Raw genomic sequence first — 22298 nt, 5'->3', positions numbered from 1 at the left:
GTGAAATAAAGAGAAGAATGAAAATTGCTAATGAAAAAGCAAGAAGCATAGAACGAGGCAAACCGAGACAGAAAGAAGAGAAGCTGCCTGTTGTTGGTTCCATTGTGGCCGGCGTTTTTGTGGTACTTGTTATATGGAACGCAATTTTTTCTGCGATTTCCTGATGGAAATTACAGACAAATTTCTATAAAAGGATGTAATCAAGCTAGCGTTTTTCAGGTCATCTTGAATCTGTGGAGCAAACGGTTGCGAAACAGCTATTGAAAATTTAAGAGTAAATCTCAAAAATGAGTTATATCCATGGTGTACTCAAAATAGTTTATCACTGAAGGTGAAATTATCACTGAAGGTGAAGGACTGTACTGTTGCAACTATCAAACAGTGCTTTTTCTTCTATAGAAGTGTCTCTTCTTCCACATGTGTCGAGCAATCCCACGCGAACTAAGGTGCATATTCTGAATATTACAAACTATATCTATTAAAAGATAAGAGTAAATCAGTAATTCTAGTAGCGACAATTTCAGTTTAGTCAATAGTTCCGCTATTCAGTTCATTCTATTTGACAATTTCAGTCAATAGTCCCACTCTAGGGTTGTTTAAATATAATGCAATTAGGTTTCTTCAGTTTTTCTTACAATAGGCGGTTCCAGTCTTGTCCCTTGTAATCTTGGTTTTACACTGTGATTTGAAAAACGATTACGAAATTGATGATCTATATAAATCTCCTGATGAGGAAGTGATAAATCGATGCAATATTTTTGTTACTATGAAAATAATTGACTAAGTCTGAAACTTTGTGTCACGTCACACAACAGGTGCCTGAATTTGGTTCTAGGCGTTCCTCCCGAAAATTGCCCGCAGAAAATTCTCCCACATGAAAAATTAAGCAGTCACAGAGAAATTATAAAACAGTTACCTCTAAATGTCGGTCAGATGTCCTAAGGGGTAACGAAATGAACAGATGAATGAAATTTAACAAGCCCTTTTCAGTAATAAAATAAAAAAAAACGGAGTGAAACAGTTCGCCAAATTTTATCTACCTTCCAATCTGTTTGGTCACTTAAAAGGGGGCTTAAGCTTTTAAGTTTTGTTCGAATGAGCCCTCTCCCAATCTTAGTCCAAAGGTAAAATAAATATGCCTCTTGGGTTGAAAAAAACCCCACAGCCTCCAGGGCCGTGGGGGGTTTTGTGCCTTTTTTGAGAGTCAAAGGTGAATGGAACGCAACTAGTCCCCATGATATGTTTATTGTACCTTTCAACTATGATGAACCAAATGGGTATCTCAAAATTCCATTTAGTTGTCTTTGGGGGAATAGGGGCATGGCAAAGAGGGCTTGTTGCCCTCCAATATGTTTGGTCGCTTAAAAAGGAACTTAAAACTTTTAATTTTTGTTCGAATGAGTCTTCTTCTGATCTTCTAGGACCTTTGGTTCAATACGATCATCCCTGGAAAAAAAAAATAAAAAAAAAAAAAAAGACACATCCGTAATCTTTCTTTGGCAAAATTACAAAATTCCAAATTTTTGTAGATGAGAGTTTGAAACCTCAACAGTATGGTTCTCTGATAGTTTTGTTCTTAGGGAGAGGGACAGATGCCTCAAAAGGTGCATTTTAAAGCAAATCCTAACTCCTATTGAGCCTTCCCAGAATTACAGAATTAGTTCTAAGGAAGGCGTGTGTAGGTAGAATCTGATATATAATCCTTCTTGATTTCCGAGAATATTTCTGGTCTACGTCGTTAAAGCTACGCTCGTTTGGGGTAACATTGAACCCCACAACGAGCAAAATTTATTCCGTATAGGTAGGGGATGCCTCCTCCTCATCCCCAGCCTACCTCTTGTGGTCTTAGAAACTTCAGAGGATGCTCGTTCGATCGGAAATCGGAAGTTTGAGTCGTTTTTTTAAAGTCGAAAGTGATTGGACACCACTCAGTCCCTGTCCTAGAAACATTTTTTATGTCAGGTCGTTTTGTTACCCCTTAGAACAATTTTTTTTTACCTATTTTGTGTTTTCTCTGTGGCTGCTCCATTTTGCGGGTGAAAGAAGTGAATTTCCCCCCTCCCATCATTCCCTTATTACCACTCATTGTGTAATGTTTATCTTCTAAATTTGGAAATTCTTTATATAGTCTTTTGTTTTTACTAGATCTTGTTTCGTTTTTTTTTTTTTTTTTTTTTTGTCAAATTCTAAATTGTAAGTGTTATTATTAGGTTTAATTACTTTGTAAATTATTCGAGTTTTAATAATCACCACCTCCATCTTTTAGGGGCTGTTCTAGCCACAATAACAGCACGATTTAATCCATTTTTACTTTATCACAGTCAGGCACTTACATATAATTTTTTCGAGAGGAAGGGGGCAACAATAAAAGAACGCATTTTTATTTGATTATTTCAATGAAGTTGCAGAGAAATTTGGTTTTATCTGATATTTCATAAGGTGCCACCCCCCCCCCCCTACCGGTTACGTCCTTCTGTGATTCTACCAGTTACGCCGATTCTGTGATGAAGGGCAGGGGACTGAAGTTATATTGGCAGTTTACAAAACCTTACAGTGCCAGCAAGTTCTATCATACCTATGAAATATTTATTAATAAGTAATCACCAAAAATCATAAATCATCAATAAGTATCAGCATTATTCAATCTTCTTTGATTAGAGCTAAATCTTTCCAAGACATTATGGATAAATACTTCTTCTTTGACTTTTATTCTGTTATTCCATTTCTGTTTATTTCCAGCTTTTTCAGCCATCTACTTTTTATCAACTGCTTTTGTAGCCATCTAATTTTTTTCAACTGCCTTTTCAACCATCTATTTTTTCAGCTATATCTAGTTCAAATTTGAAGTCCTCTGCCCCCCTTCCGTACGCCCATGATAACACTAGGCTTTTTAATAACTTTTTTTCAGTGACAATGTTAGGATTTGAATAGCCTATCTCCATTATATTAGATTGTTTCAACAGAACTTCAGGTTTACAGTATGAATAGCTAAATTATTGTTTATGCCACAGATAGACAAACCTACTGGCTACCCACGATAAAATACAACTAGTTTTGCTAAAAACAAAAAAGGACTTACTTTTTCTGGATTCTGGCGAAGAAGATCCACGTCATGTGGATGAGGAGCAGTAAATGGGTGATGGTTTGACTCCAGTTTTCCTTCATCATTAACAGAAAACAATGGAAAATCTAGGACCCAATGAAAATTATACCCAGAGCTACGTATATTCTTCCCTTTTGTTTCGAGGTGATCGGCAAATTCTAAGCGTGCTTTCCCCAGATACTTCAACTAAAAGAAACCCTTTTCATAAGCACCCTAGCAGTATAACATCATTATGGACAAACAGAAATGACTAACTCTTGATCCTTCCCTTCTTTGGGTCTTGACCCAAAGAAGGGAAGGATAAAGAAGGGGAAGTATCAGGGATTACTAAAGTATCGGCTTATACTTTAGCCGATACTTTAGTAATCCCTGAAATAAACCTTGAACCACTTTCCCAGTCATATAATCAAACACGTGAACAACCCCTTAGGTCTCAAAGGGTGTCTGCAAGAAATGCAATAATTAAAATACGAAATCAGATGACATAGTTCTCCAACTTATTTAATTGCTGGTTCGTTTTGTTTTTGAGTGAATGAATTGTTTCCTTTTCTTTGTCAGTTGTTCGCTAGTATCCGTCAATGGCAGTTCCTTATTTTTGGGATTCTGTGTAGATCGCTGATATTGGTGAATAACTTGCTTTTATGGCTGTAAGGCATTTGGTTTTAATTCTTATAGTTTTTTGCTTGTATTAAATTTTATTCATCTTTTAAGTTTTTGGTTTTTTCTTTGGTTTTTTGGTTCTTTTCACATTGACTTTCCGCGTTTGTTTTTTGTTGTTTTTTTCTTCGGCACTTTCCTTTTTCGTGTTTTTGGATACATTATTTCGTTTCGCGCTGAAGAAGAGAGGCGTCTGTCCTCTCGAAATATTCGCTTGTTTTTCAGTATTTTCATTTGGCCTATAAAACCCCATTTTTGCTCGTTTTTCTTTCTTTATGTGATGTCAGGCCGATGTGGTTTAAGAAATTAACTTTTAAGAGAACGGAAACCCTGAGAAGGAAATGTACTTAGGAATAAAAAAGTATGCATTTATTTTTGCAAGCGACAATCAGCTAAGAAAGAAGACGACGCAAATTTTTAATATTTGGATGAAATTTTTAATATTTGGATCAATCTGTGTCAGATAGACACAGCAGCAACATTTACAGAAATTTAAAATAAATTTTCTTGCGAAGTATTATCTCAATTAATCAGTAGCTGTACCAAACCATGCCTGGTCATATCACCCTCAGGGCTATATTGTGGTGTTTCTTTTCCCCATAGTAGAGTGCAGACGGTTTGATATCATTGTATTATCCCTTCTTGTTTTAGTTTTGTTGTAGTTTAAAGCTTTTTCCAATAGGCAATGATTAGAAGTCCTCCAAAAAAAAAAGTCCCCCCAGATCCCACCCCAAATACCAGTGAAACGGATACCCATTTTGGCTGGTCAAGCTCACTATCTCAAAGTTCAAATGATAGCTCCAATTCTGAGAATAGGACAATGATCAGTGTAGGGGCTAATGTGATATAATAATAATGTGATAATAAATGATGATAATGGGTTTCAAGAGGTCCTTTCTAGAAACTCTAAGAAAAACGAAACAAATTTCCCCAATCAAAAGCATTTTCCCTCTCCCTACCCAAGATCCTCTCTCCCAAAACTTTGGACTTTACCTTAAAATTACTCCTATAACCACCTTTGAAATAAAAAAGATTACTGCAATTAAAGTTGCAACTTTCAAATTGATAAAATCAATGTTCTCCCTTAATATTCACCGTGATGGATCTCTGTTAATAGCTGTCCAAGATCAGAAATCAGCAGACACAATAATTAACCTAAAATCCCTTCTGAATACCCCAATTAATGCAATAATGGATTTCTTTAATTATATAAATAATTCTAATATGTTAAAAAAATATCATTATTTGTGGAGATTTCAATGCCCACAGCCTTTTGTGGGGGAATAAACTAGCAAATAAAGCTAGTAATTGATTGAGTATATGACTTCAAATAATAATGAATTAGCTGTTGCTACCCCTCCGAACCTGAATACTTATTTCAACCCCAAAAGTGACAGATTCTCCACATTTGACCTACAAATTGTGTCATTAAATATCTTGAATAAAATTTATATAAACACAATTGATAGTCTATGTACTGACCACTTTGCTATAGTTTGCTCCCTAAATGAACCTGCTGAAACTCTACCACATACCTCCAAATATATCAACACTAAAGCAAATTGGTCTATGTTCCAAAATAAGCTAAATGATAAAATTACAAGTTTCACCCAAAATTCATGCATTTCAAAGACAACACACATGCTGAAGTATTGACATCTTTACTAGTAAATACAGCTATTCATGCTATCTCCAGGACAATACCCAAGAAAACCTTCCCTAAACACATTCCTAAAGCATGGTGGACAAATGAGTGCCAAAATAAATGGAGAATAAAAGGCAGCTAGGAAAGAATTCATAAAAAAACCATCACCTACAACATATTTAAAAAAAAATTACAAGCAGAATCTAATCTAAAAAGGACTATAATAGATGCTAAATATAATTACTGGAATAATTTTGCAAATAATCTCTCCAGAGAAACACATGAGCCAATTATACACAAAGTCATAAGCCACAACTGTGGGAAAAAGATATCCCCCAACCTACTCCTGTATGAGCTTATACAAAATAATACCCATTATGACAATGATAATGAAAAAGCTAAGCTATTTGCAACTCTTTTTGTTAATAAGCTAACATCAAATAATCGAAGCAAATTGTCCCCAATTCCTATGAACCCAAGTTACCAGCCACGCCCAGGATCCGAGTATATAACTAATCCATTTTCAATCCAGGAAATGAATAATGCAATACATCATAATAGGACCAAAACTAGCGGCAGCTATGACAATATACACCCTACATCTACATGGATAAAAAATCTCACCCCTTCATACAAACAAGAACTGCTAAATTGTTATAATCACGCTTGGGCATCTTCTATGTTCCCCAATATATGGAAATGTTCGTTCCTCCTACCAATCCTAAAGAAAAATAAACCCAAAGATAACCCTGAGTTCTATAGGCCCATAATGATTACTCCTGTGATGGGGAAAATAATGGAGAAAATGATCGATCACAGACTCCTCTGGTTTGTTGAAAAAAATAAGATGATCCCTCACACTCAAACTGGATTCAGGAAACACCACTCCTCAACAGATGCTTTCATTTTGCTAAAAAATTCAATAAATGAATCATTCTCAAAAAATAATGTCCTAGTTGCAGCTTTCCTAGATTTTGAAGGGGCATATGACAATGTGAACCACCAAATCCTTTTAAATAAACTTGCAAACCTTGGACTACCCCCCAAGCTAGTATCTTTTATAAAATCCTTCATAGAAGTGTGAAGTTTCATTGTTTGTGTTGGTTCAGCCTCTTCACCCCAAAAGACAACAACCAAAGGCCTACCTCAGGGAGCAGTCCTCAGTTGCCTCCTGTTTGCCCTATATCTCTGGAATATGAACCTCCCCCACACGAATCTACAATATGCTGACGATCTGGTGCTATGGCTATGGTCATCTGGCAACACCTTTGAGATAGCACAGTCGAAGCTGCAAGTCACTTTTGCAACTTGAAAAATTCTCTCAACATTCAGATTTACCCATTGCACCTACCAATTCAAAAGTAATCCAATTTTACTAAAAGTGTAACCATGTTAATGCAAAACTAACTCTAAATAAAACAACTATTCCAGAAAATAATCATATTAATTACATAGGTCTCATGCCTGACCAAAAACTTAATTTCCACATCCACATTTCAAACACAATAAAAAAAGTCTATAGGAAACAAGCATACTAAAAAGACTTCATTCCACACCCTGGGGAAGTAAGGAGAAAACCTTACTCCAGTCTTGTAAATCACATATAAGACCCCATATTGACTATGGGCTCATCGGCTATGGTGCATGTGCAAAGACCCGGATGCAAAAAATTGAAACAACACAAAATGATAAAATACGTCTCATATTTGGTCTTAGGAAACCCACAAGCACCAAGTTTCTGCTTATGGAGAGTGGATTAACAACAATAAGGGACAGACGTAGCTTTCTCTTGACAAAACATCTTACAGAAATTGAATCAAATAGCTCACACACCCAACATAATTGGTTAAGAAATCCAGCCATGTATAGAGGCATTGCAGATGAGTATGCCAATATTCAGAAGAAGTTCCCAGTACCAGCAAAGTCTATTGCACCCACTGTCCCCCAATCCTCTTCATGGAATTGGTCAATTCCCAGAATAAATACTGATTTCTCAAAGTGGAATAAAGATTTAACCCCCATTCCTTTTGTCCAGAAAAAATTTGCTGAACTTGATACAATTACCAATAAAAACCACATCCAAATATTTGTTCATGGGTCAAAAATGAATGAGAAGGTAGCAAGTGGTGTTTTCCGTCCTCACCTGAAAATTGCAATGGGATAGAGATATGCAACAATTTATCTATAATGTCTGCTGAGTTAAATGCCATAATCCTGGCATTAGAACACCTTAAGGAAAACCAACCTTTGATTGCAAATTCAAATAATATTATTATACATTCCGACTCTTTATCAAGCCTTGAGTTGCTAGCCTCAGCTCCTCAGTATAAGTTGGACATTGACACTTATCATTGTCTCAGTATTATAGATAATCTTGCTTCAAGTGGCATACAAACTTATTTTCAGTATATTCCTAGCCCCTCTGGCATAAGTGGTAATCATCAGGTTGATGAAATAGCAAAAAATGCTATAAATATTGACCAGCCAAGTTGGAGACCAATCCCGATCAGAGATATTTACCGATGGAGGCTATCAGATATTAATTTTAATAAGATTAATCCTATCCCCTCCCCTTCTCCCAAAAAGTATTTTTCTAAAATTTATCATAGAACCTGTTCCGGAACAAATGGACTAAATTTTATTGCATTCTCGTATAAGTTTTCTAATTCAACTGGTTAAATTCCCCTGTCCTCTCTTTGCAGGCATTGTAATATGAATAATGAAACAATTGGCCATAGCCTATTTGAATGTAATATGCTGACGTCTGCACAACATACCTTGCTTTGTAAACTGTTAAAATGCTTCAAACACCACAAAATCTCACTATCAGCCAAGAGCCTTGCCAACTATACCTGCACACAGAGCATAGAAATCGACATTTATCATCTCATAATTGAACTCCTAGAGTCGAAAGATCTACTGAAAGATATCTGAAAATATCTAATAAATAAGAGACGACCAAGCCAGTAGCTCTGCAGCCCACAGAGTGACGCAAAAGGAAAAGGGCTAAATAGTATCACTGAAAAGCCTGCCTGCTGTTAAATAGAAGAAGAAGAAACGGCGTCGAATGGGTACGGAAAAAAGCAACAACAGCAACCTTATAAGAAAATTAAAATATATTTTCTTGTGAATTATTATCGCTTCTAATCAGCAGTTGTACCAAACCAATCCTGCTCAACTCATCCTCAGGGCTATACTGTGTTGTTTCTCCTCCCCTTAGTATAGTGCAGACGGTTTAATATCATTCTATTTTCCCTTCTTGTTTTAGTTTTGTTTTTTTTTGTTTAAAGCTTTTTCTAATAGGCAATGTTTAGAAGTCCTCCAAAAAAAAAGTTCCACAAGATACCAAATCAAATCCTAGTGAAAGTGACATAGTGAAAAATGCCCATTTTGGCTGGGCAAGCACAATATCTCAAAGTTCAAATGAGAGCTCCAATTCTGAGAGAAGGACAAGGATAAGTGTATGGGCTAATATAACCATAAATGATGATAATGGGTTGCAGGAAGTCCACTCTAGAGGCTCTAAAAAAAGGGAAAAAATCTCCCCGATTAGAAGCATTTCCCCTCTCCTTGCCCAAGATCCTACCCCAAAAACTTAGGAATTTACCTTAAAATTACTCCTACTACCCCATTTGAAATAAAAATGATCACTGCAATAAGAGTTTCAATTTTTAAATTGCTAAAATCAATGTTCTCTTTTAATATTAACCGTGATGGATCTCTGCTAATAGCTGTAGAAGATCAGAAATCAGCAGATACAATAATTAACCTAAAATCCCTTCTGAATACCCCAATTATTGGATCTAATTGGGACCCAAATCAATCACCAACAAAAATAGTAGTTTATAATGTTCCCCCAGAGATATCCACTCAGGAGTTAAAAGAAGGCCTCTCAGATAGGGCTGGAAACACAATCCCAGTTGAGGATGTTACCCAACTTGGCAAACCTAACTCTAATGGACTAAAAACTAGTAGATCCTTCTTATTCACACTGAAGGAAAAAATTAATATCCCAAAAAAATTATTCCTCTTTGGGCAAATCAAACCACACAAGGAATACAAACCTAAGCCAATCCAGTGTCAGAAGTGTCTCAAACTGGGACACACGACAAACAAATTTAATAAAATTTTCAGAGAGTGTAGTAATTGTAAAGCTTTCCATCCTAAAGAGCTGACAACTTGCAACAACACTCGGCCTACATGCATCAATTGCTAAGGCCCTCATGAATCTACAAATAAATCATTATGCCCTGCATACAGGAACAGAGCTCTAACACTCCAAATATCAACAGAAAAGGCCATCCAATAACCCTTTGCAGCAATGGAAGCAAAGGCTGCCCAACAATACCAAATAAAGCCTGTAATGAAACCAACCAAAACCCCCAAGTCAAACGCCCCCAATGCATCAAGCACCCCATATAAAACACCATCTTCTAAGCCCCCTAGCTCAAATCCCTATCAGAAGGAATCACCAAGCCAACAAGTCTCCTTGTCCGGTGAGATGAGGTCAGCCTGGCCCCCCCTCCCAAGAAGAAACAAACCAGAAACAATACCAGGAATCAATCCCCTAACCGACAAACAGGATGCACAACCAAAAATACAATCCCCAAATATATGCATATTCATTCTAAACTGTAATGAAGTTCAGGCAATGAACATACATCAACTACAGAAAACAAAAATCATTGCAATATTGGCAAAAATCTACATCCCTGATGATATGCTCCTTCAAGCAAAAAAAGATCTTGCTTTACTTTTAACAAAGCTGAACATTGATACACAGCCATATGAAGAATAAATCAACAACACAACATATATCAATACTCCAATGGAATGTAAGATCACTCACAGAAAATAAGCTAAATGAACTAATATCTTTTATGAACAATAATTCCATCAATATTGCTTGCCTCCAGGAAACTCATTTAACCCAAATTCAACAAATTAAGTCTCTGGGATATACTATCCTCAGAAAGGATAGATCTTCAGAGAGAAAAGGATGTGGGGTAGCTTTATTATTTAAAAATAATATAAAATTTTGTGGCATCAATTTTTCAGATTTTGCAAATAATGTTGATGTAATTGGTATCAGTGTTTGGCTGAATAATTTAAAATCCTATATCATAAGCTTTTAATATGTTAAAAAACATCATTATTTGTGGAGATTTCAATGCCCACAGCCTTTTGTGGGGGAATAAACCAGTAAATAAAGCTGGTAAATTCATTGAACATATGACTTCAAATAATAATGAATTAGCTGTTGCTACCCCTCCAAACCTGAATACATATTTCAACCCCAAAAGTGGCAGATTCTCCACAATTGACCTACAAATTGTGTCATTAAATTTTTTGAACAAAATTTACACAAATAAAATTGATAGTCTATGTACTGACCACTTTGCTATAGTTTGCTCCCTAAATGAACCTGCTGAAACTTTATCTCATACCTCCAAACATATCAACACTAAAGCAAATTGGTCTATGTTCCAAAATAAGCTAAATAATGAAATTACAAGTTTCACCCAATGTTCATGCATTTCTAACACAACAGGTGACACGCATGCTGAAGCCTTGACATCTTTACTAATAAATACAGCTAATCATGCTACCCCCAGGACAACACCTAAGAAAACATTCCCTAAACAAATTTCTAAAACATGGTGGACAAATGAGTGCCTAAATAAATGGATAATAGAAAAGGCAGCTACGAGAGAATTCATAAAAAAAAACATCACTTAATACTTATTTTAAAAAATTACAAGCAGAATCTATTGTAAAAAGGACTATAATAGATGCTAAATATGAATACTGGAATAATTTTGCAAATAATCTCTCCAGAGAAATACATGAGCCAATTATACATAAAGTCATAAGTCACATCTGTGGGAAAAAGACTTCCCCCAACGCACTCCTGTATGAACTTATACATAAAAATACCCATTATGACAATGATAATGAAAAAGCTAAGCTATTTGAAACTCTTTTTGTTAATAAGCTAACATCAAAAAATCAAAGCAAACTATCCACAATTCCTATGAACCCAAGTTACCAACCACGCCCAGGATCCGAGTACATAACTAATCCATTTTCAATCCAGTAATTGAATAATGCAATACATAATATTAGGACCAAAACTAGCTGCAGCTATGACAATATACACCCTACATGGATAAAGAATCTCACACCTTCATACAAACAAGAACTGCTAAATTGTTATAATCACGCTTGGGCATCTTCTAGGTTCCCCAATATATGGAAATGTTCGTCCCTCCTACCAATACTAAAGAAAAATAAACCAAAAGATAATCCTGAGTCTTATAGGCCCATAATGATTACTCCTGTGATGGTGAAAATAATGGAGAAAATGATCTATCACAGACTCCTCTGGTTTGTTGAAAACAATAATATGATCCCTCACACTCAAACTGGATTCAGGAAACACCACTGCTCAACAGATGCTTTCATTTTGCTAACAAATGCAATAAATGAATCTTTCTCAAAAAATAATGTCCTAGTTGCAGCTTTCCTAGATTTTGAAGGGGCATATGACAATGTGAACCACCAAATCCTTTTAAACAAACTTGCAAAGCTTGGAGTACCCCCTAAGCTAGTATCTTTTATTAAATCCTTCATACAAGTACTAAGTTTCATTGTTTGTGTTTGTTCAGCCTCTTCACCCCAGAAGACAATAACCAAAGGCCTAACTTAGGGAGCAATTCTCGATTACCCTCTGTTTGCCCTATATCTGTGGGACATGAACCTACCCCACACGAATCTAAAATATGCTGATGATCTGGTGCTATGGTCATCTGGCAACACCTTTCAGATAGCACAGTCAAATCTGCAAAAGTCACTTTTCCAGTTTGAAAAATTCTCTCAACATTCAGAATTTACCCATTGCACCCACCAAGTCAAAAATAATCCAATTTCACCTGAAGCGAAACCATGTTAATGCAAAACTAACTCTAAATAAAACAACTATTCCAGAAGATAATCATATTAATTACCTAGGTCTCATGCTTGACCAAAAACTTAATTTCCACCTCCACATTTCAAACACAATAAAAAAATGCTATAGAAAAACAAGAATACTAAAAAGACTTCATCCTACACCCTGGGGCTGTAAGAACTTACTCCAGTTTTATAAGTCACATATAAGAACCCAGATTGACTATGGGCTCATCGTCTATGGTGCATGTGCAAAGACCCAGATGCAAAAAATTGATTCAATACAAAATGATATAATACGTCTCATATTTGGTCTTAGGAAACCTACAAGCACCAAGTTTCTGCTTATGGAGAGTGGATTAACAACAATAAGGGAGAGACGTAGATTTCTCTTGACAAAACATCTTACAAAAATTGAATCAAATAGCTCACACACATTACATAATTGGTTAAGAAATCCAGCCATGTATAGAGGCATTGCAGATGAGTATGCCAATATTCAGAAGAAGTTCCCCATACCAGCAAAGTCTATGGCACCCACTTTCCCCGATCCCCCCCATGGAATTGGTCCGGTCCCATAATAAATAATGAATTCTCAAAGTGGAATAAAGATTTAACCCCATTGCTTTTGTCCAGAAAAAATTTGCAGAACTTAATACAATTACCTATAAAAATCACTTCCAAATATTTGTTGATGGGTCAAAAATGAATGAGAAGGTTGCAAGTGGTGTTCTCCTTCCTCACCTGAAAATTGCAATGGTCGAGAGATTATATAATAATTTATCTATAATGTCTGCTGAGTTAAATGCCATAATCATGGCATTAGAACACCTTAAGGAAAACCAACCTTTGATTGCAAATTCAAATAATATTATATATTCCGACTCTCTATCAAGCCTTGAGTTGCTGGCCTCAGCTCCTCAATATAAGTTGGATATTGACACTTATCATTGTCTCAGTATTATTGATAATCTTGCTTCAAGTGGCATAAAAACTTATTTTCAGTACATTCCTAGCCACTCTGGCATAAGTGGTAATCATCAGGTTGATGAAATAGCAAAAAAGGCTATAAATATTGACCAGCCAAATGGGAGACCAATCCCAATTAGAGATATTTACCGATGGAGGCCATCAGATATTAATTTTAATAAGATTAATCCTATCCTTTCCCCCTTTCCCAATAAGTATCTTTCTAAAATTTATCATAGAATTCGCTCTGGAACAAATGGACTAAATTTCCTTGCATTCTCATATAAGGTTTCTAATTCAAGTAGTACAATTCCCCTGTCCCCTCTTTGCAGGCATTGTAATATGAATAATGAAACAATTGACCATTGCCTATTTGAATGTAATATGCTGACGTCTGCACAACATACCTTGCTTTGTAAACTGTTAAAATGCTTAAACACCACAAAATCTCACTATCAGCCAAGAGCCTAGCCAACTATACCTGCAGACAGAGCACAGAAATCGATATCTATCGTCTTATATTTGAACTCCTTGAGTCAAAAGATCTACTGAAAGATATCTGTGAATATTTAATAAATAAGAGACAACGAAGACAGTAGCTCTGTAGCCCACAGAGTAAAGCAAAAAGAAGAGGGCTAAATAGTACCAACTGAATAGCCCGCCTCCTGTAAATTAGAAGAAGAAGAAGAAAAAGTTTCGACACATATAATTGAAAAATATTTGCTTCAAGTAGCCTAAACGATATTAAGTGGGCAAAAATTAAAAAAACGAGGTTCTCGAAACTATCTCAACTTAGGCCGTTTCTAAAGACTCCAAGTCTAAGTCGATGACATAGGCTAAAAGTTAACTTATTTTTTAGTTAGAATGTCTAATTTTGCAAAAATATATCAATTTCTATACGGATCGTGGAAAAAGGCCGTATCCAGGATTTTTGTTCCAAGGGGGAATTTACAAAAAAAACTATATAAAACGCATCCAAAATTGATTATATGCATTTTGTGACTTTTTTACGAGTCAGACAAAAACATCGGGGGTGGGGTGGTGCTCCAACCTGGTGAACCCTCCCCCCATGATACAGACTTGCACATAATAAAAAAGAAAGAAAAAGAATAGACGGCATTCCGTTCCGCGAAGAGCAACCTGTATTTTCTATAACGAAAATAAAATATATCCCAGATAAAACAATGTTTAAACTTTGGTGTCCAAAAACTGACAGGGACTTCAAGTTAATTATTCGTCACTGTTATTTTTGCTTAAGGTTGCTTTAGAAAAAAGAAACCAGAGAAATAAGGTATTAAGTTTTTCCAAAACTTTACCGTGTTTTACCAAGTTGAAACGAAAAATTTCTGTTTCGGGAAAAACCCCATGTTTTCATTTCATTTGTATATAAACACAAGTTGTTTTAAAACAGCAAGTAAATGGTTTTTATTTTGACCAGTTTTAGGCAAATTTTATTTTTATCTGTTTAAAATAAAGAAAATCTATTTAAGAGCTTGAATCTATAAATATTATCAAGAGTCAAGAAGAAAAAACTATTAATAGTTGCCAAGTGTTAAACATGAAAAAAAAAAGATTTATGCTGTAAGCATACTGCCTTCTCTTACAAAAGAAAAACAAGGCGTTTTTCTCCCCCCCCCCTCTCTGTCTCTTAAACTTTTAACAAGTATGAGATCGTTTTGGCTGATATTCATTTTTGAACATTTCTGTTCAAGAATATGATCCTCTCTACTCTTATATTTTGGGTTTGCGTGTCTATAATCTACACAAAAGGGGCAACTAAAACAAAGCACAATTTTGCTTAATTGATGCAGTGGATCCTCTTAACTGACGAATATCCTTCATTTTTTGGCAAAACGTGAATAAGCGTTAATTACTATTAACACTAGAACATGTTGCTATTGCCGCTAAAGTTTAACATCGTTGCATCTTTTTTATATATCTTACTTTTGAAGAAATGCGACAAACTGTATACAGCGATACTTTATACTTTAATTGCCCTTATAAAAACTTGAGACTTTCTTGAATATGTTTCATAATATTTCTTTACATTTCCCCAATTGACTTCAATTATATTTCAAATTTAAGTCACATTCGTGGCCATCATTGGTTGATACATTATTGCTGATGTGCACGTGACGTTCAGCGTATCCATCTATTAATGATTATTCATCATTCTAACTGACTCACCAATATAAGAGGTCAGAAGTAACACACACAAATTTTAACAGGGGCTAAAAAAGTATCATTTTACTAATCAACCGTTTTTCAAATAAGGGTGACTACAAAAAGGATCTCGAACAGATAATAATCGAATCTTGAGAGAATTAAACTGAAAAAAAAAATTAACTGTGGGGTGCCTGCAGCACCCCACAACTTTTACTACAGCCTCTGGCGTTTTCATTAGAAGCTCAAAGGTTTCAAAGAAAATTTGAAAGCTTAGATTATTAATCTACGTTCTTACAAGATGAAAGCTGAAATTTCGAAACAAGTAACAACTCATGGAAATTAGTTTTAAATTAATTGCTTTAACTCAATATCCGGTCTTCACAAAGTAGGCCTAGTACAAACTGGGAAAATCCTGGCAGGTTAAGTAGGCTAGCTGACTTTTTGCTACTGACAGCATTTAGTTTCTTTGCCTTCCACTACGATCTAAAGTCACCGAAAAGACAAGTTGGCAGCAGTGGAGATTAAGTAACTATAACGTGTCTGAAAGGAGTATGCTCCCAAACTGTTTTAGGGTAAAATTGCAAAACACGGACCTTTCACTATCTACTCAAATTCAGTATTCAATAATTGATCCCAGTCTCAGAAGACAAACAGAAAAACGTTAAAAGCTAGATGGTATTGGTTATTTTGTTTTTATTTATATTTTCCTAATATTAGCGCCAATTTTTACATACTCTTTGGTTACCTGTTTAAAGACTCAGGAACAAGAAACCATAATTTAGCAACCAAAGGCTTAATAAATATCCTTAGAAATAAGTAAGATGCTGCAAAAAGGATTTGACCAATCAACTTAGTTTTGGAAGGTGGGGATATAAGCCTCAGTTGGCCAAACAATTTTATGTGACAGCTTGAAATTATCATAGTCGACTTACGAATTTAAAGAAAAACTGAAAAAAGTTTCTTAGTTTTCTGTGAAAGTGATTTACTACAAGTCAGCCTACTTGCCGAAACATGGAATTTCTTTTAAAATACGAACCATCATATTTCTATTTTCACTTTTATGAGCAACTCTGGAACTGGATAACTCTGAAATTAATAATGAAAACAAGTACATGTTGATGGCACTATGCTTTATTCCATTGTCTTCAAAAAAAATCTGAGAGCACTTCGAGCAGTCTTCTATCAAGATTGGGTCAAGAATGGAGCTCCCCTAATCTGGATAAGACGGTTTTAATGACGGAGTCAGAATTGTTTCATCTATTATTTAATGAGATACGATCTAGTATCTACAGGGTTAACAACAGACTTTAAGGGTTTTTCACCGCCAATAGCTAGTAGGATACGAATTACAAATTTTAGTGGCTACGTCCAACAAGAAACCGAATGACAAAAGAGAGGAATAAAACGGCATTTGGAAAACTTACTAAATTTTTTTACCTTCATCTGTTTCCCTGTAAAAAAAAAAAAAAAAAAAAAAAAAAAAAAAAAAAAAAAAAAAAAAATCCACATCTACGGTTTCCTCGAAAATTTGAAAAATGCAAATACTAGATTTCGGTAGAGTATAGCCACAGACTAAACTTTGCATATGCAAATTATGCAACAGAAATGGCTGAAAATTTGAATGTACCGTAACAGCAGCCACGATTATAAAAAGAAAAAAAATTGTATTACCACACTCTTTAATTTGAAGAAAAGAAACACTGAGAAAATAAATTATTCGTATCTAAGTGTTTAATAATCACCTCCTTTGGTGAACACAAGCATCAGTTCATCATCCATTCCATATCTCATGACAAAAGGATGTCTCTGAAGAGTTCTTGCTTGTTGTACAGGCTTTTAATTCCCAAGACCCGCTTAATATTAAAGTAATTGATAGGAATACTGCTTTAAAAATGATCATCAAGTAATTATAGTGTTAGAAATATTGATTACAAAAACTATCTATTTGTTTTATAACATGAATACGCAATTCAAGATGACATATAGATTGTCTCTGGCATAATTTCAATTTGGTAATGAGATCTAGCAAAAAAGAAATACTACATTTGTGTTGTTGAAATTTCCCAGAAAAATTATCTATTTATTTTACAAATAAGTCATGAAATAAACGTAAAAATATTGTTATTATACCTAAGCGAACTAAACTTAGTAAACAAGTCCATTAACTTACTACATTAGTTCGATTCCCAGCTGCAATAAACACTACGTCGTTTTCCTCAAGCTTTAAACAATTTTTAAGTTCCTCTTTCAATTCTTCAGTTAGCTTCATATTTGTGCTCCATTTTCCATTTCTGTCAATCTTTACCTCTGTGTTCGTCTTCAATCTACACAACTCTGCCAGTGTTTTCATTTTGTTTTTCACTGATGCTGTGTAATATTCCTGGAATTATGAAAACCACATTACGACAGTTTTCATATGATTGAGAACTATAATCACCCAACTGAGACCAAGCTAAAAAAATTAACAAAATTATTTAAAACAAAAGAACTTGAAATACTAACTGAATTTAAGTGCAGCCTTTAATCTATTTGCAGAGGTTCTATTAACTATAAAAATTTACCTTTACCCTGATTTTCTGTCTTTGTATATAAAGTTTTGAAATAAATTCATCATTTTCTGCTTCTTCGTGAATATCACTATCAACTTCAATTACAAACAGAACTTTGTGAAAACATGATGATATGAACGAATACAAATACACATGGCCAAACTTAGAGAGGGATTAGAGTCGTTGTTTTTAGAAGGGGAAAGTTTTTTTTTTATTTTTTAGAAGGGGCCCTGGAATTCCCAAAAACCATATTTGTAGCCCCAAATGTCTCCTGAGAATTCTCTCAGACTAGACTTGGGAAAAATTCAATTCCTCCTCCCTGCTTATCCTTTACAGACACTCAAATAACACATTTCTTATTCAATTCTAATTTTCTGAAATATCTTAACTCCACAGTAGCATATTTGTTAAGTTATTCTTTAGTTTTAAGTGACATTTTCGTTGGCAATTCAATGTGATTCTTGCTGTTTCTTGTTCCATGTATTTTTCTTTAGCTGTTCCAAGTCGTTTGTCATCTTGTGTAATTTTACAGACGTCAAAGATAGTAAAAATGATACAACCACTCTGGAAAAAAAATAAGTGATTCATGCTCTTGGAATGTATACAGCGTCACTCACGTGAATCTTTTGTTTCAAAAGTTAAAGCTCTAAGTGAGTTTTCTCAAACTCGTGAACTATGCAGATCGTTTTTTTTAGGCCAGAAACCCCAGGATGCAACTATCCCAAGAAAATATGGAACCATTTTCGGTAAAAAAATTTATAACTACATAAATAAATAAATATACAATTATTGCTCGTCTAGTGTGGTGTTGTGCTTAGTTTAAGTGGTTCAAACAAACTTTTCATGATTCTTAGTTTTTTGTTTTTTTTTTCAAATGGTAAAATTCCGGGAATCAGTCTGCCTTTTTTTTATGAAAAGAAAACATGTATCCCGCTTCGAAAAGATCCAAAATCACTAACCAGATAAGAAAAATATGTAGTGGGTACTGCCCATTCCTTCATTAAAATGTTGTTTGGCAAAAGTTACAATCGGAGTTACAAATCAGAAACAGTTCAGGATTTGTGTTTCATTATATTGCAAACGAAGTCGGAAGTTTAAGCCCCTACAGAGAAGACCTTCCTTAAACTTCGAGCATTCAAACTTCGCATTTGTAGTTTTTGACCAAAAAAGAATGAAGTAAAAACCAGGCAGCACAAATATTCATTATTTTAGATTCCACAATCCCAGCTTATTCAGAGCTTTACTCCCCCCCCCCAACGGAATTCAAGCTTCCTTAAAATGCTTCCTTATAAATTATTCTTATCCTTTTTGAGAAAGTCATGCTCTTCCTTTGACCCCGGCTGAAATCCAGAGGTACGGTTTCTCAAAATACTCTCTGAAGGTCAAAGAATACAGACAAGGAGTTAATGGTCCTTATTCCTTAATAAAAAGAACTAAATTTATTTAAACTAAGGATGGCTCAAAATTACAAGGCATCTCATTAGAATTTGACAAAAGATTTGATGTTTCTATCTTTCACGGTTAGAGAATCATTCTGACAAAGCAGAGAAATAAGATGCTATAGACTCTTTGAACACTAAGTTAAATAGGAGTATCCCTTACCATACATTGGAACAGACGTATTTCAATTAAGTCTTTATGCTTGGTGGCCTTCTGGAGTCCTTCACCAGCCCCCTAGGCTACCTTTTCAACAAAGTTCCTTTGAGCGTAACAACTATTCTTTTCTCAGGAAAATAATTTCTTAAACCCCATTGGCTTGACATAACATAAAGAAAGAAAAACGAGCAAAAATGGGGTTTTTAAAGGCCAAATGAAAATACTGAAAAAACACAACAAAGCGAATATTTCGAGGGGACAAACACCTCTCTTCTTCAACGTAAAACGAAAAAATACAATCAATGCGAGTTTCGGAGAAGGAACAGACAAATTAAATACGGAAAGTCAATGTGAATGTGAAAAAAAAACATTAAAAAAAACATAAATTAAAAGATGAATAAAAATCAATAAAAGCCAAGAATTGAAACCAAATACATAACAACAATAAAAGTGAGTCATTCACCAATATCCGTGATTTGCAAAGAAATTCGAAATTGAACCGCCATCGACGGATACTAGCGAATAACTGAGAAATAAAAGAAAAACAATCATTTACTCAGACCAAAACGAAACAGCATTGAATGAGTTGGAAAGCAATGTCATCTGACTCCTGATTTTAATAATTGCATTCATCGCAGACACTCTTTGAGACTTAAGGGGTTGTTGACATGTCTGATTAAGTGATTGGGAAAGTGTTACAAGGTTTATATCTGGGACTATTAAAGTATCGGCTTCTCTTTTGAGAAAACCGAAATACGAATTAATCTATCCGTGAGTCGCTGATCAGTTCTTCCGATATACCAAAGACCACACGAACAAGGAAATCTGTAGACATCGGAGTTTTCACCTATCGGGATAGGGTCTTTACCTTGATAAATTTGGCAACTGATAGTTTTCTGGGTCTATAGTAAGCGTAAATGTTATTTTTTCTTAGATTTTTTTTTTTCAAATGTGGTCTGAAACCCCTTTATCGTACATGAGACCAAGATAAACTGAATTTTCCCTTTGATTTGCGTTTTCTGTGTAACTATCTGATAATCTTTTAATGCGTTTTGCAATTACATAACTTATTAAACCAATTGGATAACCATTCCCAAATAAAATATCTCTAGGGTGGTCGAGCTCTGAATCGAAGAAGCATGTTGAGTTAACTTTCAATGCTCTATCAGCTAGAGAAGGGACAACTCCTCTTTTCAAAGCAGGAGAATGATGGAAGGAATAATTTAAGTAACGGTCACTATGTGTGTGTTTTCTATAGACACCAAAGTCGAAACATGTATCATTTCGGTGCATCAGAACATTTAAGAAAGGAAGACGCCTCTCTACCTCTGATTCCTGAGTAAATTTAAGTTTTGGATCCAAGGAGTTGAGCAAGTAAAGAAAAGAACCCAGAGACTCGTCACCATGCTCCCACAAATAAAAAATATCATCTTTAAAACGAACCCAAAATTCAGGTTTACAAAAACTTTGCAAAATAGCCCTTTCTTCAAGGTTTTCCATGAAGATATCAGCCGGTATTGGGGAAAGAGGGGCACCCATGGAAAGCCCATATTTCTGTCTATAGAAAATGCCTCTATAATGGAAGTAAAAAGAGGTTCTGTTACAAAGGACTGTAAGTGAAAAAAGTGTCTGATTCGAAAGACTAGATTTTTCTTTTCTTCTTCTTCCTTTTTAAATATATTATATTCTCCTACCTACCTCTCATGCCTTTCTTTTGATTGAATTGCTTTTTCAGCATAAGATAAGTTACTGGATAAGGTCACAACTTTGTACTGGCACTAACGACTTGCTGAAGCAGCTCTTTCGTCATTAGGAGCAATTATGGCCAGTTTTTAAACGGCTTTCTAACGACACAATACCATTACTCCAATAAGCAGTTTTAGAAGTGCTTCTAATTCTACAGGTTGTCGTGCAGATCCACAGATTTCCGGTCCTGGCTAAAGCTGATAAGATTGTTTTATTTGTACTGCATGTAGGTTATAATTTAAAGATACGTGTCTTACTAATGAGCCTGATAGCGTTTTGTCATTATTTTTGTTTATGGAATAATGTTCTGCTTTACGGGCTTTGTCACGACAATGCGCTTGATTGTTTCAAGTTCAAGTTTTTAACAATCACAAATAAATGAATAAAACAACACTTTCATGCTGAAAAAAAAAATCTAAAAAAGGATATGGATGTGTTGATTTTCGCTTTTTCCCCTTGATGCCGGGCGATCATATAAGGCACACTCAATCAAGTGCAGCTTTGGTGTACAATCAATGACGAAATCAGTTTTTTTTTTCCTTTTTACATTTTTCTTTTACAAAAAAAATGGTAGATTATCTTACTAACGAATATTTTTTTGCCTTATTTTTTGTCAAATCTTTAGTCTTACTTTCTAGTATTGTAAACTGCAAAATGACTATGTAAAATGTAAAAGTTTTAGTCAAGGCAAAGTGTTTTTTGGTATTTAACAACGTATGATGAACGTTTTGATCTAATTCGTAAACCGAAATAAAATTAGCTCAAAATTCAATACGAACAATTCAGAAAGGGTCAGAAGAATAATCAACTGAAAACCACTGAAAGAGAGTCAGAGTCAAACCACGAACAAAACGGAGAATTGTCAAAACTGTTAAACAAAAATTTTAAAAAACGAGCATACAGTAAAATAAAAAAAATT

The 22298-nt window shown here is 34.9% G+C and overlaps 1 protein-coding gene across 1 annotated transcript in view; it reads right to left on the bottom strand.

The window, feature by feature from the left end:
* Nucleotides 1-22298, bottom strand: part of AspRS-m (aspartyl-tRNA synthetase, mitochondrial) — a 68026-nt gene that overhangs the window by 5779 nt on the left and 39949 nt on the right. The window contains exons 9-10 of the mRNA XM_089103923.1: nucleotides 17659-17868; nucleotides 3080-3289 (exon numbers count right to left, since the gene is read on the bottom strand). Coding sequence (XP_088960049.1) covers nucleotides 3080-3289; nucleotides 17659-17868 — 420 coding nt within the window. The remainder of the gene's footprint in view (nucleotides 1-3079; nucleotides 3290-17658; nucleotides 17869-22298) is intronic.

This window comes from Artemia sp. Qi Xiang Cuo, chromosome 18 (genome assembly GCF_049724085.1).
Source record: "Artemia sp. Qi Xiang Cuo chromosome 18, ASM4972408v1, whole genome shotgun sequence".
Classification (NCBI taxonomy): domain Eukaryota; kingdom Metazoa; phylum Arthropoda; class Branchiopoda; order Anostraca; family Artemiidae; genus Artemia; species Artemia sp. Qi Xiang Cuo.
Note: the sequence above shows the minus strand (reverse complement) of the source record. Positions and strands in the feature narration are given on the sequence as shown.